The sequence below is a fragment of the Thermobia domestica genome, chromosome 7 (assembly GCF_964235325.1).
Source record: "Thermobia domestica chromosome 7, izTheDome1.hap1.1, whole genome shotgun sequence".
Classification (NCBI taxonomy): domain Eukaryota; kingdom Metazoa; phylum Arthropoda; class Insecta; order Zygentoma; family Lepismatidae; genus Thermobia; species Thermobia domestica.
The window spans coordinates 77,098,782-77,126,649 of NC_137460.1; the positions used below are offsets into that span (position 1 = coordinate 77,098,782).

The 27,868-nt window shown below is 38.3% G+C and overlaps 1 protein-coding gene across 1 annotated transcript in view; it reads left to right on the forward strand.

The window, feature by feature from the left end:
* LOC145689225 (venom serine carboxypeptidase-like) overlaps window positions 1–27,868 on the forward strand; it is a 38,704-nt gene that overhangs the window by 9,122 nt on the left and 1,714 nt on the right. Inside the window, exons 2-5 of the mRNA XM_081763362.1 lie at window positions 12,206–12,389; window positions 21,066–21,212; window positions 22,002–22,076; window positions 23,456–23,622. Of these exons, the coding sequence (XP_081619488.1) occupies window positions 12,206–12,389; window positions 21,066–21,212; window positions 22,002–22,076; window positions 23,456–23,622 (573 nt within the window). The remainder of the gene's footprint in view (window positions 1–12,205; window positions 12,390–21,065; window positions 21,213–22,001; window positions 22,077–23,455; window positions 23,623–27,868) is intronic.

Below are 27,868 nucleotides of genomic sequence, written 5' to 3' on the forward strand. Positions count from 1 at the left end.
TAAAATCGCTATAAAATCTTTATTTACCAGAACTATTGGTCTAACCTAGCAAGAACTCTAGAACTCTTTGAGTGATACTCAGAACTTTAAAAATATATAGATATTTTAAGATTTTTGGTGTTGCGTGAAGTTAGCACCGAAAATTTAAAATCGCTATAAAATCTTCATTTACCCAGAACTATTGGTCTAACCTAGCAAGAACTCTAGAACTCTTTGAGTGCTACTCAGAACTCTAAAAAAAATATAGACATTTTAAGATTTTTGGTGTTGCGTGAAGTTAGCACCGAAACTTTAAAATCGCTCTAAAATCTTTATTTGCCCGGAACTATTGGTCTAACCTAGCAAGAACTCTTTGCTATTCAGAACTCTAAAAAAAATATAGATATTTTAAGATTTTTGGTTTTTCGTGAAGTTAGCACCGAAACTTTAAAATCGCTAAAAAACCTTTTTTTACCCAGAACTATTGGTCTGACCTAGCAAGAACTCTAGAACTCTTTGAGTGCTACTCAGAACTCTAAAAAAAAAAAAATATCGATTTATTAAACTTTTGGTCGCTATCTTCACGGGGGTCTGAAGTTGGCCTCCCCACTTCTCTCAAACTACGCCAAATGTCGCACATCGTTAATGGACGTTAGTGCAAGGACTATCATTAGTGCTATCGCACTTTACGAGTTATTGCAGAGTTTTTTTTTTAAGATTGAATACCCATCAATATGCAGACAGATCTGCACCAAACCTATCACATCGTTAGTGCATCATTATTATACTAAAACGCACTAAGCACTAACGTTATTGTTACCATATTTTGGGATGTATTTAAGATTTGGAGTGAAGGATATGAAATATCACATTCCATACAAATTAACGTAGAAACATGGAGTTAACGGCAACCGACAGTGTATCATTTGTGCACTTAAACGCACTAAGCACTAACGTTTTTGTTACCATATTTTGGGATTCATTCAAGATTTGGAGGAGGGATATGAAATATCACATTCCATACAAATATACCTAGGAACTTGGGGTTAACAGCAACCGTTAGTTCATCGTTAGTACACGCACTAAGCACTAACGTTAGTGTTATCACATTTTGGGATTTATTCAAGATTTTTGGTGGGGGTACAACTTCAGAAATATCAAATTTCATACAAACTGTTAGTGTTTTCTACAAGTACTAACGATGTATAATAGCACTAATTTTTTATACTAATGAATAGCATTAATTTTTTCGTGAATGCTTGAAGTGGGAATCGGGTTCACGCTGACTACCAAAGATATTTTCCTTGTAGCACCTACACTAATAAAGCACTAACGTTAGGAGTTTGTGCACAAAGAAGTACTAACGATGCACTAACGATTGCACTAGAAGAGGTCATTAGTGCTTTTGAATTTGGCAGAAATTTGACGCAATGAAAAATATCCCATAAATTTCTTTTGTGAGTTTCATAATATGTAATTGGCCATAACTGCATTAATAGTGAAGCACTATCAAAACTGCTAGTGATATCTAGGAGCACTAACGATGCATTAACGAATGGCACTATTTTTTTCGTTAGTGCTTTAAGAGGCTGGGCCAGCGTGAACTTGTTCCCACAAAAGATTTTCACTGGTAGCACTTACACTAATGAAGTATTAACGACGTCCACGAAATTGGCCCCCACATTATGCACGATAATTTAATGTCAATCGTTAGTGCTTCTTAGTGCATCAACGACTAAAGTTAGTTCTTTATTAGTGTACGTGCTACAAATAGAAACCTTTTGGGAGGCCAAGTTTACGCTGCCCCAGCTACTTCAAGCACTAACGAAAAAATTAGTGCCATTCGTTAGTGCATCCTTAGTGCTTCTTACTGCGCCAACACCTATCGCTAGTACTTGATGGGTGTAAGTGCTACAGTTAGAAAACCTTTGGGGGCCAGTGTGAACCTGGCTCCAACTTTAAGTACTAAAGGAAATAGTGGTCCTAGAAAACACTAAAGTTCGTTAATGCTTCACTATTAGTGTAGTTATGACGAATTACATGACACGAAACTCACATAAGAAATTTATGGAGAATTTTTCACTGCATCAAATTTTCGCAAAATTCAAGGCAATAATGATCTCTTCTGGTGCAATCGTTACTGCTTCTTTGTGCACCAACCCCTAACGTTAGTGCTTCATTAGTGTAGGTGCTACAAGTAAAATATTTTTGGTGGTCAGCTTGAACTTGTCCCACTTCAAGCGATAACGAAAAATTTAGTGCAATTCGTTAGTGCATTCTTACTGTTAGTGCTTCTAGAAAACACTAACAGTTTGTATGGAATTGATAATTCTGAAGGTGTGCCCCACCAAAAATCTTGCAAAAAATCCAAAATGTGGTAACACTAACAGTGTTTAGTGCGTTTAAGTGTACTAACGATGGTCTAACAGTTGCCATTAACTCCATGTTTCTACATCAATTTGTATGCAATGTAATATTTCTGAAGTTGACCTCCACCAAAAATCTCAAATAAATCCCAAAATATGGTAACATTAACGTTAATTCTTAGTGCGTTTTAGTGCACTAATGATGCACTAACGGTGTGATAAGTTTGGTGAAAATCTGTCTTCATAACGAGGGGCGGGAGAATTAATTTAATATGAAGTTAGGCCTCGCGCCAAAATCTTCAATAACTCGTAAAATCGATAGCACTAACGTTAGTTCTTAGTGCACTAACGATGCACTAACGATGTGCGATGTTTGGTGTAATTTGGGAGAAGTGAGGGGGCCAACTTCAGGCACGTCTTAAAAGATTATTCTTCCTAGTTAACGTCAATAAATTACTTTAACCATTGTTGATATTATTATTATTATTATTATTATTATTATTATTATTATTATTATTATTATTATTATTATTATAGTACTACTACTAGTAGTTGTTGGTTTTGGCTGTTGAGAGCAATGACAGGATTACTTCAGATTACAGTACAAATTGATAAACTACTGACACAGAGGTAAAAACATTTACGCAACATGCCAAAGTTTCTCCGGAAAGATTACAAGTTTGAAATTGCATGAAAACTGTAGCATTACAGGAAAACGGATTTCAAATTTGAAATCACCGATGACAATACATACAAAAAACAATGTAACACAAAAAGAGAAGGAAAATACTACCCAGTGCAGATTCTTACGTTCTTTGAGCAAGAATTCGGTTAGAATTCTAATTGCACTGTAAGATAACTAACTTCTCATTGAATTTCGAAGTGGAAAAGGGAAGTTATATTTAGGGATGTAGGATTTAGATTTCTGGGCTTTGGCCATTTAGCTCATTACGTAAGAAGAATGACGTCCCTCGACGAGCACACTATCCGGAGAAAGGGAAGGAAGAAAGGAATCTGTAAGATAGGACTACCCCGGCGTTTGCCTGGTGTGAATGGGAAAACCCAGGAAACCCGCATTGTGGATTGCTGGCCTGGAAAAGCTTTTTCTACCGAGTGCCTCACCAGGAATCGAACCCGGGACCGCACGCATCGAAGACGAGAGCATTAGTGGCTACGCTACGCGGGTCTACTGGAAGTTTTATTCGAAATAATAATAGCAATAATGAAAATATATTAGTATCCCCTAAAAATTATTTTAATTTGATTTGAGTTCAGCATTCTTTTCAGCAGCGAGGCTACGTGAGATTTGGACCTGTGGCTTTACGTGGGATCCGAACTACATGAGCTACCGCCGGAAATCGAACACGGGTCTCCCATGCAAAAGGCACGTACGCTTACCGCTTAGCCACGAGGGAGCTCCGCAGTAAAAGAAAGCGAACAAGATTATATTTGAGTATTATTGACAATTCAATACAATACACATTCGCCTTTTTCTGGAGCTCCTCGTGGCTATTCGGTTAGTATATGCGACGTTGGCGTGGGAGACCCGGGTTCGATTGCCGGCGGGAGCTTATGTGGTTGGGATCCCACATTAAGCTGTAGATCCAAGTCTCATATAGCTTCGATGCTGAAAGGGATGCTGAACTCAAATCAAATTAAAATAATTTTTAGGGGATACTAATATATTTTAGTTTCAGCATCGAAGCTATATGAGACTTCAGTTATGAACATTTTTTGCTGCAATAATTACAAAATGAAGAAAAGACAAAACAGGTTGGTCGCCACTGTGATGGAAGTGTCTCTCGATGCATCGCAAGCATTAATTTCCTCTTCAAGTGTAGAAAGGGTGGTCGCTTAAATTTTAATATTTCCCTCTGCTTTTTATTAATGCCTTGTATCTAATTAACTGTGCGAGCACAAATTCAGCTTAGTGCTGCACAAATACAAGCATCGGAAGACACTTACATCGCAAGCATTAATTTCCTCTTTCAAGTGTAGAAAGGGTGGTCGCTGAAATTTTAATATTTCCCTCTACTATTTATTAATACCTTGTATCTAATTAACTGTGCGAGCACAAATTCTGCTTTGTGCTGCACAAATACAAGCATCGATAGACACTTCCATCTCAAGCATTAATTTCCTCTTTCAAATGTAGAAAAGGCGGTCGCTTAATTATAATATTTCCCTCTACTTTTAATTAATGCCTTGTATCTAATTAACTGTGTGAGCACAAATTCTGCTTTGTGCTTCACAAATACAAGCATCGAGAGACACTTCCATCGGAAGCATTAATTTCCTCTTTCAAGTGTAGAAAGGTGGTCGCAGAAATGTTATACTTCCCTCTACTTTTTATTAATGAGTTGTATCTAATTAACTGTGCGAGCACAAATTTTGCTTTGTGCTGCACAAATACAAGCATCGGGAGACACTTCCATCGGAAGCATTAATTTCCTCTTTCAAGTGTAGAAAGGGTGGTCGCTGAAATTTTAATATTTCCCTCTACTTTTTATTAATGCCTTGTATCTAATTAACTGTGCGAGCACAAATTCTGCTTTGTGCTCCACAAATACAAGCATCGAGAGACACTTCTGTGGCACGCATTAATTTCCTCTTTCAAGTGTAGAATGGGTGGTGCTGAAATTTTAATATTTCCCTTCCTAGCTGGACGTCATCTTGGTGTCCAACCGGTTTCGTTTTTTCTTCATTCTGTAATTATTGCAGCAAAAACTTCTAATAACTGCAGCATAAATCAGCATAAATTGAGCACAAATTTTTTTGTTAATATCTGTATTGTAGGGGTTGGTTTTCACAATGTGGTCGCTAACTTGACGTCAATTTGACCACCAACTTTCTTTTCTATTCTATTGTGTAACTATTGCGGAACACATTCTAAAATCTGCAGATATTTTAGCACAAATTGAGCACGAAATAAGTTGTTGGTATAGTGCGTTTGGGATTGTTTTTCCGCGATGTGGTAGCTAACTGGTCGTCAGTTTGGCGACCAACCTGTTTTGTTTTTCTTCCTTTTGTAATTATTGCAGCAAAAAAAAAGTTAATAACTGCTGGATGAATCAGCACAAATTGAGCACAAAATAATTTGTTAATATCTCTATGGTATGAATTATTTTTCACAATGTGGTCGCTATCTTGACATCAAATTGGCGACCAACTTTCTTTTTCACTTAGTTCCGTAACTATTGTAGCACAAATTCTGATAACTGCAGCATAAATTAGCACAAATTGAGCACAAAAAGATTTGTTAATATTAGTGTGGTGGCTACAAGTGTGGTCGCCAACTTGACGTAAGTTAAATTTTTTACTGGTCCTTACCGAACATGAACTGAGATATAGCTATTAATAAAATAATTATTGTGATTTTCAGTCATGAATAATAAATATTTTGGTCAGGAAATCTTAGAGAAATGGAGTAAAATTTCAAAGAAAATTAGCCTTATGTAGATAGGTTCTGTGTGCAGTGGGCTACAGAAATTCTTGAGGTACAAAATCCGTTATAGTGTAGGAAAATTAGGGTTGGAGACGGAAAAAAATGAGAATTCAAATTTTCATTTCAACACATTCTATGGACTCCCCTGATACTCCACACAAAAGTCCTAAAAAGTCCCACGTGGGCAACCGCCTGAAATTACGTCATCAATATGGCGGCCACGCAACTACGACTACTTATGCTTATGCGGTAATATCTCATCACGGAACTGAGATACAAACTTCGTTCTGGTGCCAAATTAAAGATAAGGCATTGTATAAGTGATTTAAGCTAATATCATTCTTACGTGTTGCCGCCAAAGTTTAGGTCTGGGCAAGGCTCCTCCTAGCCCTCCGTCTAGTTCCGGGCCTGCTTCGAGGACAAACAACTATGCCTATACCCCGTACGTAAAGTTTGCTGAGTGAATTTCGCTCATAGAAAATTTCTCTACAAACAAAAGAACTTTAAGTTAACAATCGTGAACAAACGATAAACAAGCGATCTACATGGTTTATTTTCGATTTCCAATAATTTTCAGATACGTGAAGTTGGCACCGCCCATTTTGTTTTTCGTATAAATTGTTTATAAATCGTGAACAAACGAAAATTTTATATGAACAATCGTGAACAAACGATGAACAAACGATCTGCATGGTTTATTTTCGATTTTTGAAAATGGGCTCTGCTGCGTGAAGTTGGCACCGCCCATTTTGTTTTTCGTATAAATTGTTTATAAATCGTGAACAAACGAAAATTTTATGTGAACAATCGTGAACAAACGATGAACAAACGATCTGCATGGTTAATTTTCGATTTCCAATAATTTTCAGGTACGTGAAGTTGGCACCGCCCATTTTGTTTTTCGTATAAATTGTATATAAATCGTGAACAAGCGAAAATTTTATGTGAACAATCGTGAACAAACGATGAACAAACGATCTGCATGGTTAATTTTCGATTTCCAATAATTTTCAGGTACGTGAAGTTGGCACCGCCCATTTTGTTTTTCGTATAAATTGTATATAAATCGTGAACAAACGAAAATTTTATGTGAACAATCGTGAACAAACGATGAACAAACGATCTGCATGGGTAATTTTCGATTTCCAATAATTTTCAGGTACGTGAAGTTGGCACCGCCCATTTTGTTTTTCGTATAAATTGTTTATAAATCGTGAACAAACGAAAATGTTATGTGAACAATCGTGAACAAACGATGAACAAACGATCTGCATGGTTTATTTTCGATTTTTGAAAATGGGTTCTGCTGCGTGAAGTTGGCACCGCCCATTTTGTTTTTCGTATAAATTGTTTATAAATCGTGAACAAACGAAAATTTTATGTGAACAATCGTGAACAAACGATGAACAAACGATCTGCATGGTTTATTTTTGATTTCTGAAAATGGGTTCTGCTGCGTGAAGTTGGCACCGCCCATTTTGTTTTTCGTATAAATTGTATATAAATCGTGAACAAGCGAAAATTTTATGTGAACAATCGTGAACAAACGATGAACAAACGATCTGCATGGTTAATTTTCGATTTCCAATAATTTTCAGGTACGTGAAGTTGGCACCGCCCATTTTGTTTTTCGTATAAATTGTATATAAATCGTGAACAAACGAAAATTTTATGTGAACAATCGTGAACAAACGATGAACAAACGATCTGCATGGGTAATTTTCGATTTCCAATAATTTTCAGGTACGTGAAGTTGGCACCGCCCATTTTGTTTTTCGTATAAATTGTTTATAAATCGTGAACAAACGAAAATGTTATGTGAACAATCGTGAACAAACGATGAACAAACGATCTGCATGGTTTATTTTCGATTTTTGAAAATGGGTTCTGCTGCGTGAAGTTGGCACCGCCCATTTTGTTTTTCGTATAAATTGTTTATAAATCGTGAACAAACGAAAATTTTATGTGAACAATCGTGAACAAACGATGAACAAACGATCTGCATGGTTTATTTTTGATTTCTGAAAATGGGTTCTGCTGCGTGAAGTTGGCACCGCCCATTTTGTTTTTCGTATAAATTGTTTATAAATCGTGAACAAACGAAAATGTTATGTGAACAATCGTGAACAAACGATGAACAAACGATCTGCATGGTTAATTTTCGATTTCCAATAATTTTCAGGTAAGTGAAGTTGGCACCGCCCATTTTGTTTTTCGTATAAATTGTATATAAATCGTGAACAAACGAAAATTTTATGTGAAGAATCGTGAACAAACGATGAACAAACGATCTGCATGGTTAATTTTCGATTTCCAATAATTTTCAGGTACGTGAAGTTGGCACCGCCCATTTTGTTTTTCGTATAAATTGTTTATAAATCGTGAACAAACGAAAATTTTATGTGAACAATCGTGAACAAACGATGAACAAACGATCTGCATGGTTTATTTTTGATTTCTGAAAATGGGTTCTGCTGCGTGAAGTTGGCACCGCCCATTTTGTTTTTCGTATAAATTGTTTATAAATCGTGAACAAACGAAAATGTTATGTGAACAATCGTGAACAAACGATGAACAAACGATCTGCATGGTTTATTTTCGATTTCTGAAAATGGGTTCTGCTGCGTGAAGTTGGCACCGCCCATTTTGCTTTTCGTATAAATTGTTTATAAATCGTGAACAAACGAAACTTTTTTGTGAACAATCGTGAACAAACGATGAACAAACGATCTGCATGGTTAATTTTCGATTTCCAATAATTTTCAGGTAAGTGAAGTTGGCACCGCCCATTTTGTTTTTCGTATAAATTGTATATAAATCGTGAACAAACGAAAATTTTATGTGAACAATCGTGAACAAACGATAAACAAACGATCTGCATGGTTTATTTTCGATTTCTGAAAATGGGTTCTGCTGCGTGAAGTTGGCACCGCCCATTTTGTTTTTCGTATAAATTGTTTATAAATCGTGAACAAACGAAAATTTTATGTGAACAATCGTGAACAAACGATGAACAAACGATCTACATGGTTTATTTTTGATTTCTGAAAATGGGCTCTGCTGCGTGAAGTTGGCACCGCCCATTTTGTTTTTCGTATAAATTGTTTATAAATCATGAACAAACGAAAATTTTTTGTGAGCAATCGTGAACAAACGATGAACAAACGATCTGCATGGTTAATTTTCGATTTCCAATAATTTTCAGGTACGTGAAGTTGGCACCGCCCATTTTGTTTTTCGTATAAATTGTTTATAAATCGTGAACAAACGAAAATTTTTTGTGAACAATCGTGAACAAACGATGAACAAACGATCTGCATGGTTTATTTTCGATTTTTGAAAATGGGTTCTGCTGCGTGAAGTTGGCACCGCCCATTTTGTTTTTCGTATAAATTGTTTATAAATCGTGAACAAACGAAAATTTTATGTGAACAATCGTGAACAAACGATGAACAAACGATCTGCATGGTTTATTTTCGATTTCTGAAAATGGGTTCTGCTGCGTGAAGTTGGCACCGCCCATTTTGTTTTTCGTATAAATTGTTTATAAATCGTGAACAAACGAAAATTTTATGTGAACAATCGTGAACAAACGATGAACAAACGATCTACATGTTTTATTTTCAATTTCCGAAAATGGGTTCTGCCAGGTTCACACACATACGCTGAAGTCCTTGATAAACTAGTTGTCTCTGGTACACGAACAGCTAGTTTAGGATGCCTCTTCAAAAAAGCAGTCAACCAATCTGCGTCAGCCATTTTATTTTCACGCCAATTTGACGGCATTTTAAGGTTACTTGCTTCGGCAACTTAAAATGCCAATTTACGAACTTCTCTTGTATTCAATCTAAAGTAAATATCGGCGGCACGTAGCAAGTACGCAGATAATTGTTGTTCTGCGGCATTTGGAAAATATTAGCGGTTTTTACGTATCCAACGGGCATTGTTGGTTTTTATGTATTGTTGGTGTCGATACATTCTTATTACTAAGATCGCTGTCAGGAAATTTCTATACGTATTGAGCTCAAGACCTATAATTCACATTAAAGTCTCTAGCAGCCTGAATGGGAATTAATGTCCTTCCAATTTAACACTTCTAGCTACTGGTAATATCGGGCGGGAGTTCCCCTTTGTTGGTTGATATTTTGAAATTCCAAACCATTGTGCTCTGAAAAGAGTCAACCGAAACAACCAAACCCATTCATAACGTGACAACCAACCCTATTCAGTATGTGACAACCAACCCCACTCGCCATGTTTAATTTTTGTACGATCTCCATGGAACATAGAACGAGATCCAAGAAATATAAATTATTAAAATTATAGCATTATAAACATTTATAATACTTTATTGAAACTTCCAGGTTTCCTAGGTGAAAAGCAAAACACGACGCACAATCTAAGCCACAAAAATACTTATGACGTCTTCCTGCTACAACTAACTCACAATGCACTCTGGATAATTACACGTCACTGAAGAGAGGAACAGATTTATGGGTCATCTATGAACTGAATAATTGCTGTTGTGACAACTAACCCGTGTGACAACTAGTCCCGGTCTCCACTAGTTGGAAGGGTTGATAAAAGGGTAATATGTATACATTGAGGGGAAGTACCGGGTAACATAACCTCTAGTTGCGGGCCTGTATGTAATAAAAACAACTCCATATAATAGATTGTTAATAATACTGAAAGTAGCTTCTACAACGATTTACAATGATTTCAAGGAATTTATGGTACATGCAGATCGGCTCTACTATGCCTGTATGTGCAGCATGTGCATTTTCACGGGGTGGCAAGTTTCGAGGGATGGCAAACTCTGTCATAACTATATTATTTAAAATAAATATTTCTTGTTGGAAACAGACTTCATGATGATGGTTAAATTCACTACGTTGACCTATTAGAATACTACATTCTTAAATCATGTTTAAGTTGCATGAATTTAAAATCACATAGACAGCAAATGGTCAAACAAATCCCAGCATGAATTGCTTGATTGTTGGCAAATACAATAACTCAATTCTCGAATAGTAGAAACATCTTTTCCATTGTAGTTAGTTATCACAGTTTTAATATGAAAACTATTCTTGTCTTTGTCACAAACGAGTTCCTTATCATTGAATGTGGAAACAAGTTTTCTTTTACTTTATAACAGATGTAGAAGAAAATTTAAGAAATAAAGATAAAAGATCTAGTTGCACTAGAATTGCAAACTGATTTATTGAGATTGTTGCTTGATATTGAATACTATAAAAAGGATTACCATCTTTTCTCTGCAGATTTGTTTGCTTTATCTTTCACTAACATAATAGATTATTACTTAAAGAAAAAGAAACAGACACAATGAGATTGTACTTGTAGTGTTTAGGCTAATTTCCGTGACACATAGACTGACACACTGGAACGTTTGCTCAAGCTTTAACTAGTCAAACGTCTTCTGTGGCATTTATTTTAGTGAGAACAATTCACTACTATGTGGATCGTTTTGATAAAGAATTCTTCTGTTATCTGCCTCGGACAACGCTTTCACGCAAAAGCAGTTTAAAATGGAGAACGTTTTTAAGGAGGAGGAATAAGAAAAAAACCTTACAATTGGACTGGCTAGAAATGAAGTCTTGGTTTTCTCCATTCTAATAATCAGATTTCCTTTTGCAGTTTTACCAATAAACTAAATAGGATTAAGTTTTTGTAGTATTATACAAAATGCTCTTAACAGAACACAATAGCACTCATACCATTGTCCTAAGGGGAAATAATGTCCTTTATAAATGACCAACAGTTCTTCCTTCCTTTCTTGAGAAAGATTCAATACTTCTTTACATTTAAGTCATATGTAGTTCAAATGTCAAGTTAAACAAAGGATGTATGTGTTATATAGTATCACTGCCACAAATAAATATTAAACCACAAATAAATCTATCTAAAATAGAAGTTTAAAACAAAAAGACATACTCTATCAATTTTGGAACTGTGGAGCACGATGGGTCAGTGATAGAGTACTTATCTATGGTGCGTGGGTCCCTGGTTCGATTCCCGGTCAATTAACTTTGTATTGGACAACATCGTGACGTAGACTTTCTGGAGATACTCCTATCTTCTCCTACATTCTCATTCGACCAATTCTTCCATCATCATGCACTTACCGTAATCATCCGATACCTAAAAGGCATAATCGTGTGACCGTAAACTGAGAGATTTCTCAATTATCAGTGAAGAAAACTATTTCCGCAACCTTTTACAATTTTGTACTTTTTTGCATTTTATGAGGTAGGAACTATAAATTCGGGGATGATTCGAAATTAGGCACACTTAAGGTGTAATCAACAATATTATCAACAACGTAGTTTTATAAGACTCTGTTTTAAGATTTTTGAAAAATAACGAGCAAATTTGAAAAACCTTTATTTTATAGGAAAACCCTGAAACGACTCCACTAATTCTGTGGCTACAGGGTGGTCCAGGAGTAGCTTCCACTTATGCCCTGTTCAATGAAAATGGGCCTATCTCTGTTGATGAAGATCTGAATGTATTCCCCAGAGAATATGCTTGGACCACGAAATATTCTGTTGTTTACATAGACAGTCCTGTTGGAACAGGTAACTAGAAGATCAGTAATATTTATTTTGTTCTTTTTCAATTATTTATTCAATTGTAATCCATCATATGCCAAATATTGAATGTAAAAATAATAACGACTAGTTGTCTATGATACGAGATTTGAGGATTTCTAGTCTTGAAGAAATATAATGAGAGCGCAGTTTCGTCTCGAAAAGTATACACAAGGGTGAGTCAATTAAGTATCTGCAATCAATATTTATTATTTATTACAAGAGAGTGCATGTTTTTATTCATATTATTGTTCGACATATTCAACCAGCTTTTCAAACATTTGTTTCCAACATATTTGAAGTGATACCTAATTTCGTCACAACACCTTGTATTAGTATGCTATGTAAGTCATAAAAAGTTACAAGAGAATTATACCTATCTCTCAGATATAGGGTCACACACACACACACACACACATGTATATATATATATATATATATATATATATATATATATATATATATATATATATATATATATATATATATATATATATATATATACTGGTGTCCAAAAAGATAGCATAATTACGAAAACTGGGAAAACGTGGGAACACACAATGGTAACAGCAGCATACAGCCGTCATAGAACAGTGCGATCAGAAATGACCTTGCCACACAGAAGAAAGCGTGCTGAAGGTCATACAAGGGCTGCTAAAGGGAGAGAAGAGAAATGCCCGAAGAAGAGCTGATAACAGCGCACCGCACCACAGTCGATTGCTGAGTCGTGTGCAAAGCAGAAGTGTTCGCAATAGTGTTAGTGCGTCGTGAAGGCTTCAACATGCCCCGAGGACTCACATTAGACTCTGTCTTGCGGGGCAGGATAATCGGACGGCTGGAAGCTGGGCAAACACAAACGGAGGTGTCCAGAACAATGAATGTACCACAAAGTGTGATCTCACGGCTGTGGCACAGGTTTCAAACCACCGGCAACATCGCACGTGCACCAATTCCGGGTTGCCTAGGAGTCACAACCCCTCAACAGGACCGGTATATGTCGGTAAGAGCACGTCGAAAACGGTCGATGTCAGCACAGCAACTGTTATCAGAGCTCGCAGCTGCTACAGGAGTACGTGTTTCAAGACAAACGCTGTACCGGTGACTGCATGAGGTTGGTCTTTACGCAAGAAGCCCCCTCGTGTGTGTCGCTCTCTCTCGTGTGCAGCGCAGAGACCGCTTGAGTTACAACACAGGCACTGGACAAGGAACAGTGGGGTCACGTTCTGTTCTCGGATGAGTTGCGATTCTTGACGGACACTGATGTGGAGAGAACAGAGGACGCGCCACAACCCGCAGAACATCATTGAAAGGGACCAATTTGGTGGTGGTAGTGTGATGGTTTGGACGGGCATCATGCTGAATGGCCGTACTAACCTACACGTCTATCAGGGCGGGACTTTGATTGGTACCGTGATGAGATGCAGGAACCGTATGTGAGGCTGTTTCACGGTGCAGTTGGACCATCGTTCATATTCATGGATGACAACGCACGTTGTCATCGGGCAGGTGTAATGGATGATTTTTTGGACGAGGAAGATATTGGACGCATGCCGTGGCCTGCACGATCCCCAGACACGACTCCAAAGAACATGTCTGGGATGCATTGGGAATTTGGATTGCAGCCCGAAAACCACCACCACGAACGATTCCGGACCTATGTACTGCTCTTCGGGCGGAGTGGCCAAGGATACCGATGGACCTAATCAACGAAGTGATCTGAAGCATGAAACGAAGTTGTGCAGCCTGTGTAGCCGCAGAGGGTGACCACACGCCTTACTGATACTTTTGATCCACTACAAACTCATTTGTATTCTCGCCACACACATTAGTTCATTTTCAACTATAGTGAGTTTTGTCAAATAAAGGTGTTGGGACTGTGTGTTGGGTGTTTTCTTCTTCCCTTGCACACTTTTTTCACGGAGTTGTCCACGTTTTGGATGCTTAGGATCAGTCAGGTAGTGCTCTCAACGGGTCGGGTCGGGTCGGGTTGAAGACCGACCCGACCCGACCCGTGACCCGAATTGACTGACCCGACCCGATGACCCGACCCGACCCGACTGACCCGAACCGTGATCCGATCTGATTGACCTGACCCGATAACCCGACCCGAGCTGACCCGGTTGACCCGACCCGATAACCCGACCCGAATAACCCGACCCGACAACCCGACCCGAGCTGACCCGATTGACCCGACCCGACAACCCGACCCGAATAACCCGACCCGACAACCCGACCCGAGCTGACCCGATTGACCCGACCCGACAACCCGACCCGAATAACCCGACCCGACAACCCGACCCGAGCTGACCCGACTGACCCGACCCGACAACCCGACCCGAACTGACCCGACTGACCCGACCCGACAACCCGACCCGAGTTGACCCGACCCGAACTGACCCGATCCGAGTCGGGTCGGGTCGGGTCACGGGTCGGGTCGGGTCAACCCGACCCGTTTGAGAGCACTATGGTCACGACACTGGGTGAACGCCAAAGTGCACTCACATTGGGAAACTAGTTTTAAAAGCATTATTTTAGAAAATAAAGCATAAAGCATAATTTAAAATATATAGCACAGTTCTTGGAAAATTCTCTTTAACTGAAAGTTTAACATACTGTGTTAATATTTTTTAAAGCAAATATTTACAATGCAAAATCATTGAGAACATAACAATGCAACAATGAAAAGCTTATTTTCATTTCTGTAAACTTTTCGGTGTAATCCTTTGATGTGGAGAAAAGAAAGTAAACGAAGAAAATTTTCCGCCAACAATGAATAGTATGCAAGAACTCCATACCATATTGTTCGAGTGACAACGCCAGCTTTAAGTTGTTAGGGGGTGAAGGAGGGGCAGATACATTTTCGGGGGCGGCTATTTGCCATACCAAAAATAACTTATTTATTACGTTTGACTTATTTTACATTACATTGTGTATTTCGTTGCTGTTTTCATGTTAGATCTATATGATTATAAATTAAACTTATTTCAAATAAAATTTGTAACTAACAAATAAATAACGTCTGCACATGAAATATTTTTCAATGAAACTTTTGAAGCCTAAACATAAATTGAATTACTTTCGCGTATGCTACAAGTAATACATTCGTCTATATGCTACGTATCACTCTCTCTCTCTCTCTCTCTCTCTCTCTCTCTATATATATATATATATATATATATATATATATATATATACAGTGGCGTATTTACGATTTTGTTTCGGGAGGGGCTTTGCTAGCTTTCGGGAGGGGGGCTTTGCCTGGAAATGTGAAAATTCTGCAAGATATTTACTTTACTTTACTATACTAAGTAAGATTTCGGGGGGGGCTTAAGCCCGGAAGCCACCCCCCTAAGTACGTCACTGTATATATATATATATATATATATATATATATATATATATATATATATATATATATATATATGTAGAGAGAGAGAGAGAGAGAGAGAGAGAGAGAGCCAGAGAGAGAATTTACGAGGAGCTGCTGAAAATGTCGTAGTCCAATCCAGAAGGAGTGTAGGTACTAGGTAGAAAAATGAAACCGTAGTTTAGAAAAACATATCTCTGTATGTACAAATATAAATTTTCATATTAATAAGGAAATTCTTATTGTTTCTCAGGCCTCTGAAGTGATTATGTGTGCCCAAACAGATAATTTCACTAACATCCAGATTCTTACTGTTATAACATTTTTGTTCCACCAAGGAAAGTCACCGAAGTAAATTAATTAGGAAATCAGTGAAACACCACGGGACTCTCCTCCGTTATATATAGTGGTGAAGAAGTAAGTGGCTTAGTATAAACGTAGCAATTTCTCAACAAATTATGCTTTACATCCAGGATGATTAAAAGCAATGACTCTTCCTGGAATCATGGATGCAATTTGTGACATTATTCTTGAAAATTGCAGCATTTCAGCCAGTGGTGGATATAGCCCGGGGCCGGAGGGCCTAGGCCACCCCAGTTTTTGTGTGACAAAAATAATTTAAGCTATTTATATTTATTATAGTCTGAGGTCTGCACCCCGCTTTCTCAGTTTTTACCTTCTCAGAAAAACTTGTGTCAGGGATTCTGGGCATTTCTTTGGAACTCGTCGGTAGCATAATTCAGAATGGCTTGGGTATGCGCAAGTTCTCGGCATAATGGGTTCCCAAAATATATGTCAGGATAATAAAAGGGTAACGGCATTAAGAGAAGTATTCTTCCAATTTGACCGTAATGCTGATCAATTTCGCTGACGAATAGTAACCATAGATGAAATATGGTTGTACCACTATGATCCTGAATCGGAACAACAGTCAATGGAGCAGTAGCACTCATTTCTCCATCGCCCCAAGAAGTTCAAGACACAGAAGTAGGTTGAGAAACTGTTTGGAACATTCTTCTGGTATAAGTATGGACTGGTAGACTACCTCCTCAATGGTCAGATATTTAATCCAGAATCTCTACATTACTTACAAAACTGAAAGAAAAATTCAAAGTTCAACGCTGCGGAAAATGAAAAGAAAGGAATTCTGTTTCTTCAGGAGAATACACCTGTCCATCAAGCCCCTGCGAACATAACTGACATTGCATAATCCAGAAATTCAATGTCTAGATCATCATTCTTATTCCGCAGATTTAGCTCCGTCTAACTATTACGTGTAGTTATTTCCCAAACTTAAATAAGACTTGAAAGACGCCATTTTAGATCTGATAGGGGTAGTGCTACGAACAGTGGTGCGAGGAAATCTAGATTTTTTTAACTTTTCTGCAAAAGCTGGAGCACTGTACAAGGTAGTATATTGACTCTCGGGGGAAGAGAAGAAGAAGTAAAACTTCACCAATCCACGTGCACTCCTTCTGGGTTGGGCTACGAATTTTTCAGCAGTTCCTAGTCAATATGGTAGACGTCACGTCAGTACTTTGAAACAAAATAAGTAAAGGAGCACTAGTATAAACCAATTACTAACTAAAGATCAGCACTCTGACAATACATTTTATTGGGAATCAATTTCATTCCATAATTTTATTATCATTTGCAGGAAGGGAAAACACAACTCTTTTTATCTCCTTCAAAAAATTAAGCCCTGGTAGTTGCAAACTAAGCTGTTATAAGCACATCCTCTGAATATTGGAAGCCGAGAATAATGTTTCAGAAAAAAGAAGTTTTAAATAAAACAAAATATGAAACTGAAAACTTAAAACGTGGACAAATACAAACAAGTTACGTAACTTGTTTTACCTTTCTTTTGTTTCCAATCGAAGTTGATCCAATGAGAAGAAAACAAGTCGACCAAATCTACTATTGTTCGCTAGGCACAACTTCTAATTTTGTTCTAAATCCAGACTCCATATTGGCGTAGATATTAATATTACAGTCGATTGGTAAAATCAATCTTCCACATTTAAAAATTAAAGTACACACAAGTAGAAAAATAAGCATTTATCATAAAAACACTAGCTGCAAGTGTTCAAAATAGATTTATGGTTTCTATAAAATCAATTGAAAATTGCTATTTTTAATTAGGCAGCTAGTGAAAAACAGCAGCTTTCGACTCCAGCCGAGTTTAAACTCAACCTAAACTCAGTTGACCAAAGTGAACTGACCCGACTGACCCGACCCGACAACCCGACCCGATAACCCGACTGACCCGACCCGACAACCCGACCCGATAACCCGACCCGAGTGACCCGACCCGATAACCCGACCCGAGCTGACCCGATTGACCCGACCCGAATAACCCGACCCGACAACCCGACCCGAGTTGACCCGATTGACCCGACCCGATAACCCGACCCGAATAACCCGACCCGACAACCCGACCCGAGTTGACCCGATTGACCCGACCCGACAACCCGACCCGAATAACCCGACCCGACAACCCGACCCGAGCTGACCCGACTGACCCGACCCGACAACCCGACCCGATTAGCCTGACCCGACAACCCGACCCGAGCTGACCCGACTGACCCGACCCGATAACCCGACCCGAGTTGACCTGACCCGACCCGACCCGTAACCCGACCCGAACTGACCCGACCCGACTCGGGTCGGGTCGGGTTACGGGTCGGGTCGGGTCAACCCGACCCGTTTGAGAGCACTACAGTCAGGTATGTTTGGTCCCTGTGGATTAGGATTATGCTATCTTTTTGGACACACACACACACACACACATACACACACACACACACACACACACACACACATATATATATATATATATATATATATATATATATATATATATATATATATATATATATATATATATACGAGGGCTGCCTTAAAAGTATCCGACCTTTGGCCAGGAAAATAGTTGCGAATACCTGACAGCTTTGGGACCCTAATCCCCTTCAAAGTAGGCCCCTTGTGCTTCCACACACTTAGCCCACCGATCCTTCCACTGCTGGAAACACCGCTGGAAGTCTTCTTATGGAATGTTGTTCAGCTTCGTCGTCGTGTTCCGCATTATGTCTTCTCTACTCTCAAAACGGGATCCCTTCAGAGGCGTCTTCAATTTTGGAAACAACCAGAAGTCACAAGGAGCCAGGTCTGGAGAGTAGGGAGGTTGGCGAACGGTTGTAATTCCATGTTTGGCTAAGAACGTGTGGATCAATTGGGATGAATGTGCTGGGGCGTTGTCATGATGGACGTGCCAGTTCTTCGCTGTCCACATGTCTGGTTTTTTGCGCCGGACTGCGTCACGGAGTCGCCTGAGAACATCTTGATAGTACTCCTTTGTCACTGTTTGTCCTTCCGGTGCGTACTCGTGATGCACAATTTCACGGGCATGGAAGAAAACAGTCAGCAACACTTTGATTTTGCTTCGCACCTGCCGCGCTTTCTTCTGCCTTGGAGAATCGGGATGCTTCCATTGAGACGATTGTTGTTTTGTTTCTGGGTCGTACCCGTACACCCATGCCTCATCTCCAGTTATCACGGAATTCAGATACCCAGGATCAGTGTTGATGGTGTCCAGAAGGTCCTGTGCAACGTCAAAACGGGTGTCTTTTTGTTCCTGAGACAACAACTTGGGTACAAATTTAGCAGCCACTCGTTTCATGTTCAAATCGTCACGCAAAATTGCATGTGCAGAATCTTTACTCACTCCAACATCTTCTGCAATCACCCGCACTGTCAAACGGCGATCTGCCATCACCAAATTTCGCACCCGCTCAACAACAGCTGCATTCCGAGCAGTTTGGGGCCTGCCGCTACGCTGCTCACTCTCGACTGATGTGCGGCCATCTTTGAATCGGTTGAACCATTGTTTAATTTGTGTTACACCCATCGCATCTTCTCCAAACACCTGCTGAATCTTACGAATTGTTTGGCTTTGAGAATCACCCAGCCTTTGACAGAATTTGATGCAATATCTTTGCTCAATTCGTTCAGTCATCTTGCGAGAAACACTAAATCCGACGAACACTACCAACAGCACCTCACTTCGCGACCACCAGCTCACGACTGGCACACGCGAACGCGGTGAAAAAATTCAAGCATGCGCATTAAGGTTCCTCTTTCCACCGTGCACAGTGACGCCGCCTGAGAATCACTACTTTGCGTGGAAAAAATTAAGATCGGATACTTTTTAGACAGGCCTCGTATATATATATATATATATATATATATATATATATATATATATATATATATTAATAATAAGAAACCGGTTGTTAAAAATTTAGAATAGCACCACTGAGTAAATGCTAACAGGTTCTCACACGTTTTCGCTTGTGTTCTTCATCGAGATTTTTTCGGAATCTATTTTGCACAGACTTTATTAAATTTGGACCTGTTATGCATGATGTCATATGCAGAACCGTGACCAATCTGTATATGGGCTGCCACTTCATCAACAGTCACTCGTCTGTTATTCAGAACCAAGGCACAGACTCATTCAATAACGTCACCAGTTGTTGCTGTAGCTGGACGCCCTGCTCCTTGCTAATCCTTCGACCACTTTTGAACTATTCAGTCCACTGATAAACACTTCGCTGTAGCAACACATTGTTCCCTTATAGTGTTGAAAGTCTTTAATGAAGTTCTACTGCGGATACACCTTCAGATCACAAAAAACGGATGACAGAAGGCTGTTCTTTGGTGCACACAGAAAGTGGCGCAGCCACTATTACTTCCCAATAGCTCAAAGCGGACTGATGTGATAACGATGCAACTTGCCAGAGGCGAAGCCAACGGTGACCTAGCGTCTGGTGAGCACACATATCGTAGAAGCAACCTGAAAAGAAATAGAAAAATATTGCAGTTACTCTTATTGACTTATTCTCGTATGTTTCTATTGGACGTGGTCTGTCTCGTTTTGCACCTCGACACTAAAATTCTCGTCTCGTCTTGTGAGCAACACTAATAAGGATTATACTTAAATATATGATGTAATACTGAGAGGAATGTAAAGAAGAAATACGTGTAAGTAGAAAAAAGTAAAAGCAATAAAAATGTAGAGTAGTAATACAGAGAAATGAGTTTTGAATAAAAATAACTGAATCTGATATCAGAAAGATGAAGAAGAAACGAAATTTACATACTACTTATTATTTTCGTCAAATCATTTGGACGTTTGAATTGATAATTATAGTAAATCATGTAGTGCACATTATATAAATAATTATCTTACTATTAGATCATATGTATCATTATAATGAACACACTTTCTTTTATAGGTTACAGTTTCACTGATGATGACGCTGGTTTGGCTCAAGACCAATCAGATGTGGCCAGAGATTTATACGCCGGTCTTGTTCAATTCTTCACTTTATTCTCTGAATTTCAACAAAATGACTTTTACATTATTGGAGAATCCTATGCGGGTAAGGATATTTGCTTGCAATGTACTTAATATCAGTAGCGATAGTGTGGTGTGTAAAAGCAATGGCATGTACGCATACAGGAGTGTGATGTGTGGTCCCAAATATTATTTCAATATTTAGAAAACACGGAAAGGATATCCTATTTTTATCTTCATATTTATAGGTAATATGAACATAACTGTTAGAAGTGTGTTTGTCAAGGTTAGGAGGAAATAAATAAGAAAAGATACAATTTGGTTTTACCCCACCTAAAAAGAATCTTCCTAACTCAACATTCATTTGTACACTATCTCAACAAAATTATACTTGTTTAACAAGGAAATGATTGATGTAGCATGAAATTTTGATTTTACGCTTCATCTATATTCTTTCTCTTATAGAAACAATCTAGTTCAATAATATTTTTTTCTGAAAATATAAGTGGAGTAAGGTGCACAGAAATACCCGTTCAATATTACATAGATGTAGTGGCTCCTTCAATGCTTGGACCTCTTCCAACAAAAAATTCTGGGTGCCCGCCTGTCTCTGGGAGATGGTTTTAGTAGCCCTCATGATTTCTGTAAATAAACGGTTATGAGCTATCATTACGCATTTTCTGTAACTTATCCTAATTATATATAATCTTTTATATATGTTCATACTATATTCAACAATTATTTTAAAATACAGTAGTTACAAAACCCAGTTCCTTTATTACTACTATTATTATTTTCTACACTATACTTTGAGATATAATATTTAACAATAAAATTAATTATTTTGTTTTTTAATTTAATTAATTTTTTACAGGAAAATATGTTCCTGCGATTTCATACAAGATTCATACTGAAAATCCTACTGCAGATTTGAAAATCAATTTTAAAGGTATGTAATGTAATTGTTTGTATTCAGATTCATACTTTAATCCAGGGCGCAAAATTTCAAAGTCGGACGCAGTCGCCAATCCAAAAATAATGGTCGCCACTATCTCACGTATAAATTATAACAAGTCCTCCCTCCCCCCCCAGGGCTTTTGGTTTGACAAAGAAAGAGATTACATAAGGGCATAAAATTTCAAACCAGACAATTAGATTCAGGGTAATCAATTTTGAATGGAACAATTCATATACATGTTAAAAAATATCTTACTTTAAGACTTCACGTTTGTATATCGCTTTCTCTGTGCATTGACTTTCCAACTGTTGATTGCAGTTTTCGGATCAAAGTCCTTAAGTAAAGGGTCATTGATGGAAATTGTCAGCAAATCAGTCTTCAGTGAATTCCCATAGGCAGTGTTAACTCTATTGAGACTGCTGAAGCCTCTCTTAGCAATACGCACAGGTAAAACTGCACAAAATGTGACAATTGGAAGCAAATTTGCGAATCTCGTAATGAAGTTTTCACTTTAAATCGTTTTTAGTGTCTGATTCAGTTCGTTTTTAGTGTCAAAGAAGAAACCAAAAGTTTTGAAGACTTCACATTCCATGTTTTCTCTCACTCAGTGGCAATTATTAGAGTGCGAAACAGAAACTGCGCAGCCCTGTGAGTTGAGTCAGAAACAATTCCTACTGAAGACTGGTCGCCAGCTCTAAATTTCTAATCGCCAATGGTGACCTGGCGACCGGAAATTTTGCGCCCTGCTTTAATCTATTATTGTTTTCTGGGAGACGTGTTTCTGGTTTTGGATATAATGTAAAAGTCTAAGAGATTGAAATATTGAATATATATTTCTATTTGAACAAACTTCGGGAGCTGACTCCTGACACTGAAACCTACAAAAAAGTCCTCTGGAACTTTGGTTAGTGAGGGATAGTTTCGGCGATATAAGGTGCCGAAAGCGTGGGAAAAATGAACTTCAGAGAATTGTAATTCAAAAACAAGACAACGTAGAGAGTGCCTGCTCGAAGTCATACCTGCTTCATTGAAAAATGTATGCTTCAAACCTCCGCAAGATACGTGTACTTGCCAGGTTATATCGGATCCCTACGTTCCTTTGGGGAATCCCTGACACAACAGACAGACTCACAATGTATTGTGTCAAGTTGTAAATTATTGATTACAGAAATATGCAACCAATATAGAAATAGACTAATTTATTACAGAAAGATACAAGTAATATAGAAGTAAATATATTGATTGCAGAGAGATATAACTAATGTTGAAGAAGAATTTGTTGATTACAGACAGATACAACTACGATATAGAAACAAATGAATTACTGATTGGATTTCAAAGTTTAATACTGATTGTTATTCATCTCATAGGTCTTGCTATTGGTAATGGAGTAGCAGATCCTTATTCAATGATGGGATTCGGAGATTTCCTTTACGAAATTGGACTTATTGATAGCCAAGCACGAGATGAATATCGGCGAGAAGAGCAAACTGCAAAACGAGCAATTGAAGAAGAAAACTGGGATCTCGCTGGTAATGTAAGTAGCCTTTAAAATTACTTCTCGAAACCTGTGAAACATTGGGAAATTCTATTTCGTAGGGTTAGTGAGGCTCGAAATATGATAAAGGCCCAGTTTCAAATTTCTTATTATTATTTATATAGGTAATATAAAGAGAACCACTCATCTCTTCCTTTTTTATTCTTTGAAATTTTTGCTCATATGTAAGTATCGTAAGCACTTTAAGGCCTCTTTCACATTATCCGGCGATTTGCCGGATCCGGTTTCGGCCCCTTTCATATTATCCGGCGTTTTGCCGTGGATGAAAAATATGCGAACAGGGTTGCTGTGCAACTGAAGAAACAAAACTCTGTGACTCTTGTCGTGTTGTGGTGGTTGTAATGGACAGACGCAAAATGTGTTTTCTACTCGCCTTGTTAAGACACAGGCAGAAAAAAAAAACGTCAGAGACACATATGGGTTCACCCTGATTTTTCTATACTGTTTCCACAATTAAGGGAAGACGAAGGAAGATTCTTTAATTACTTTCGTATGTCTATCGCATCAACTATTGTCATTCATTAGTTTTCTTAACGTGGCTGCAGTGGACAAATGCAAAATAATATGCATTTTATTCGCTTTGTTACCAGGTCCGTAGCCAGCCCAAAAATTTAGAGGGGGCCCGGTAGAAGTTAGGGGGGGGCGACCCAATCATAGTACACTTCATCACCATATTATAGTTAATTTGCAAGCCTACCGTGAAACTTTTAGGGGGCCAGTCAAAGTTTAGGGGGCCCGGCTCCCCTAGCCCCCTGTGGATACGGGCCTGTTTGTTACCGAAATGAGAGAAGATGCAACATACAGAAAACATGTGCACTTTTTATTAGAGAAGCGGTATTTTGAAAGAGATTTTTCTATACTGTTTCCACAATTGATAAACTTGGGCAAAATAGCTGAACGGTTCTGAATATTTAAAATACCGTTCCGGTATTCAACTGTTGTGACTGAGAAAACCAGGCTAAAGTCCTCTCGGGATAGTCAACCGTTGAGGTCTATCCGAGAATCTCAAGCCAACATTCAGCCACTGACCCCAAGACTGGTCTGTAGGCATTAATATTATTATTACTAGCTGTTATGCCCGTTCTTCGCACGGGTCAGATAAAATATCAATGTAAACAAACTGAACAATAAAAGAAGAATTAAGAAACATTTCTAAAATTAGATACATTTTGTGTGAATATATATCCAACAAGTACGTGTTTTCATTGGGAAGGCCGATGGGGGCTGAATTTGAACGTAAACCCTATCGGGAGTATCAATATACATCTGAGCGACCTCGATAAATATGAATTCGACACAGATATTGGTCATTTTCTACTACTTTTACATGTCCCGGTAAACGCCCCCTGAGACCACCTTGGTTCGAATTGTGAAAAAATCGCCTCTGGCCTTCAGCCGATACCGCAAAAACTATGAATGTGACACTAACATCTGTCATTTTCTACTACTTTTACATAGAAAGTAAACGCCTCTGTGATCCTCTGGTTCCAATTTTGAAAAAAACTACGCCTCTGGTTCCCAGTCGACGGAGGCTGTATTTGGAAGTCAACGCCTTGGGAGTATCACAATTCATCTCAGTGAAGCGAAAACTATTGATTTGACACTAATATCGGTCATTTTCGATTATTTTTACATGTCTCGCAATTCTCCACCCCGGTGACTCCCGGCCCGCATACAATGGTGGCTGAATTTGAAAGTCATCGCTAATGAAAGTATCACCATTTATCTCAGAGACCGCGAAAACTGTGAATTTCACACTAATATCGGTCATTGTGGATTATTTTTACATGTCTCGGTGATCTCCTGGCCCAAGTTCCTTAGCTGATGGGGATTAAATGTGAAAGGAAACGCTATCTTGAGTTTCACCATTGAGTTGAGTGACCCCTAAAGCTATGTATTTGACATTAATATCGGTCATTGTCGATTATTTTTACATGTCTCGAAATTCCTCCCCCCTCTGGTGACCCCCGGCCCGCATACAAATGGTGGCTGAAGTCATCGCTAATGGTAGTGTTACCATTGATCTCAGCGACCGCGAAAACTATGGATTTGACACTAATATCGGTCATTTTCTACTACTTTTACATGGCCTGGTAAACGCCCCCCTGAGACCTCCTGGTTCGAATTTTTAAAAAAAAAACGCATCGGCTTGATCTGCAGCCTGCACCAAGGTACCCGTGACCAAATTTTGGTAACTTTCGGTCCACTCGTATGGTCCCCAGGCCGCACAAAGACAGACAGACAGACACATAAACTTTTTAATTTAGTTATATTAGAATATTATTATTATTATTATTATTATTATTATTATTATTATTATTATTATTATTATTATTATTATTATTATTGTACTATTTCGGATTTATTCTTTTGTTTTAAGCGTTCCGACTATTGACTCAAGTCTCTTTAAAGCACTGGTCTAGTCCCTGAATTCAGAGGACTATTCAAGAAATTACAGCCAGATAATTATAAAATATATAAAGTACGGTATATTTATCAAATATCACATCATGAATTCTCTCTTGCTTTGCGTAGCAAAATAGTACATAAATATATAGCAAAATACTGTATTGCTGAAATATTTGATAGTGTATACTTCAATTTTGGATCACCACAAATTTATAGAAGCTCATTTGTCCAGTGTTACCCGGACATCTCCCAATCTTCTATTACACATCGAAAATAATAATTTATATTGATTTCGACACTTCGGTAGTATTGGTCGTTTTCAATTAATTTTACATGTCATCAGTCCCCATATATTGTATGTACAGGTTTGGTTAATTACTCCAGATGTACTGGGCTAGAACATAACCACATACACAAACACACTCCACACACACACAAAACCACACGCTCCCATATTATAGCAGCCACTTCCTGCTCTTTTCTGGCAACACTTGCTTCCTCGCCCAACACCCATCCGGTAGTTTGCCCCGTATATGTGAAGAGCTTCATTGCTTGTAATGTCCCGCTTGGCTATACACGGCGATTTGCCGCGCCGGATTCTAGCAGGGAGACCCGGCTGTTTTTGCTCGCCGGATAAATGTCCGGCGACCGCCGCACATATGTGAAGAGCTTCATTGCTTGCAATGCCTTTCTACCTCGTCCGGAAACGGATCCGGCACAATCGCCGGATAATGTGAAAGGGGACTTACAGTTGCTTCCTGTAACGACAATGGGAGACATATGATTTGATTATTCCCCACAACGAGTTGTCTGGTTTTCTAAGGTTGGGGTTTCTTGGGGGTAATTTCAATGGGGATGTAGATTGAGAACTACGTGTACATCCAATTCAGAGGCCTGGAAATTCTTCAATAGACAAACCACGTACCTGAAGAGCAAAATGTACTGGATCCCTGGCCTGTGGTACCCACACAAGATCCATCAATTATTTTTTCTCTTACAACTGAGGTATTAACCATGTTTGCAACATGTGTAAATAGGAGTGTAAATAAGGTAAAAAGTAGAACAAATATCGTGATTTCATTCCGGCCTATATCATAACATGAAACGGGTTTCCCTCCAGTTCTTGCGTATAAAGAATTTTCTCCTTAGACCAGAATACCACATTCCCCCCCTTGTGAACTGCCATATCTCGCACATTCATCTGAAAATAACATTTGTCAGCAAGATATAGGGTTTGGGAACTGTGTTAACAAACCAAGGCAGGTTGCAACACGTTGTTCCATGTCGTTGTTAGGTAATTCATTTACAAATATTGGTCTAAATGCTTTCGTATTCAAATCTTTTTCACTGTGATCATACATTGTTCAACGCAATATGTTCATTTCAGCTGCTCTTTTGAGAAGGTATTTAGTTGGATACATTACATATGACCTAGTTGTAGTATGTGGCTGTATCTCCAGTATACTTTTTCGTTGAGATATTACATATTTAAGTTTGGAATGTAATTATCCTTCTGTATGAAGAATTCTTGAGAACGAAAACTTTTCCTCTTAAACTGATAAAGATTCAACTCTGTAATCTATTGTTTGAAGTAAATGTTGAATTAAGTAACGTGTGATCCACATACGTTCTTTTGTGGATTATTTTTCAACTGCCGAAGTTGTCTGTTTTTGTAGATAATATTTCTGGTTGCCATTTTTGTTTACTTAGGTCAATTCTCTTTACTTCACATTTTCTTATGTTGACATAGATAATATTTCTGCTTCCCGATTTACTTGTTTTTATTGTAGATACATTTCTGGTGGCTAGTTTCGTG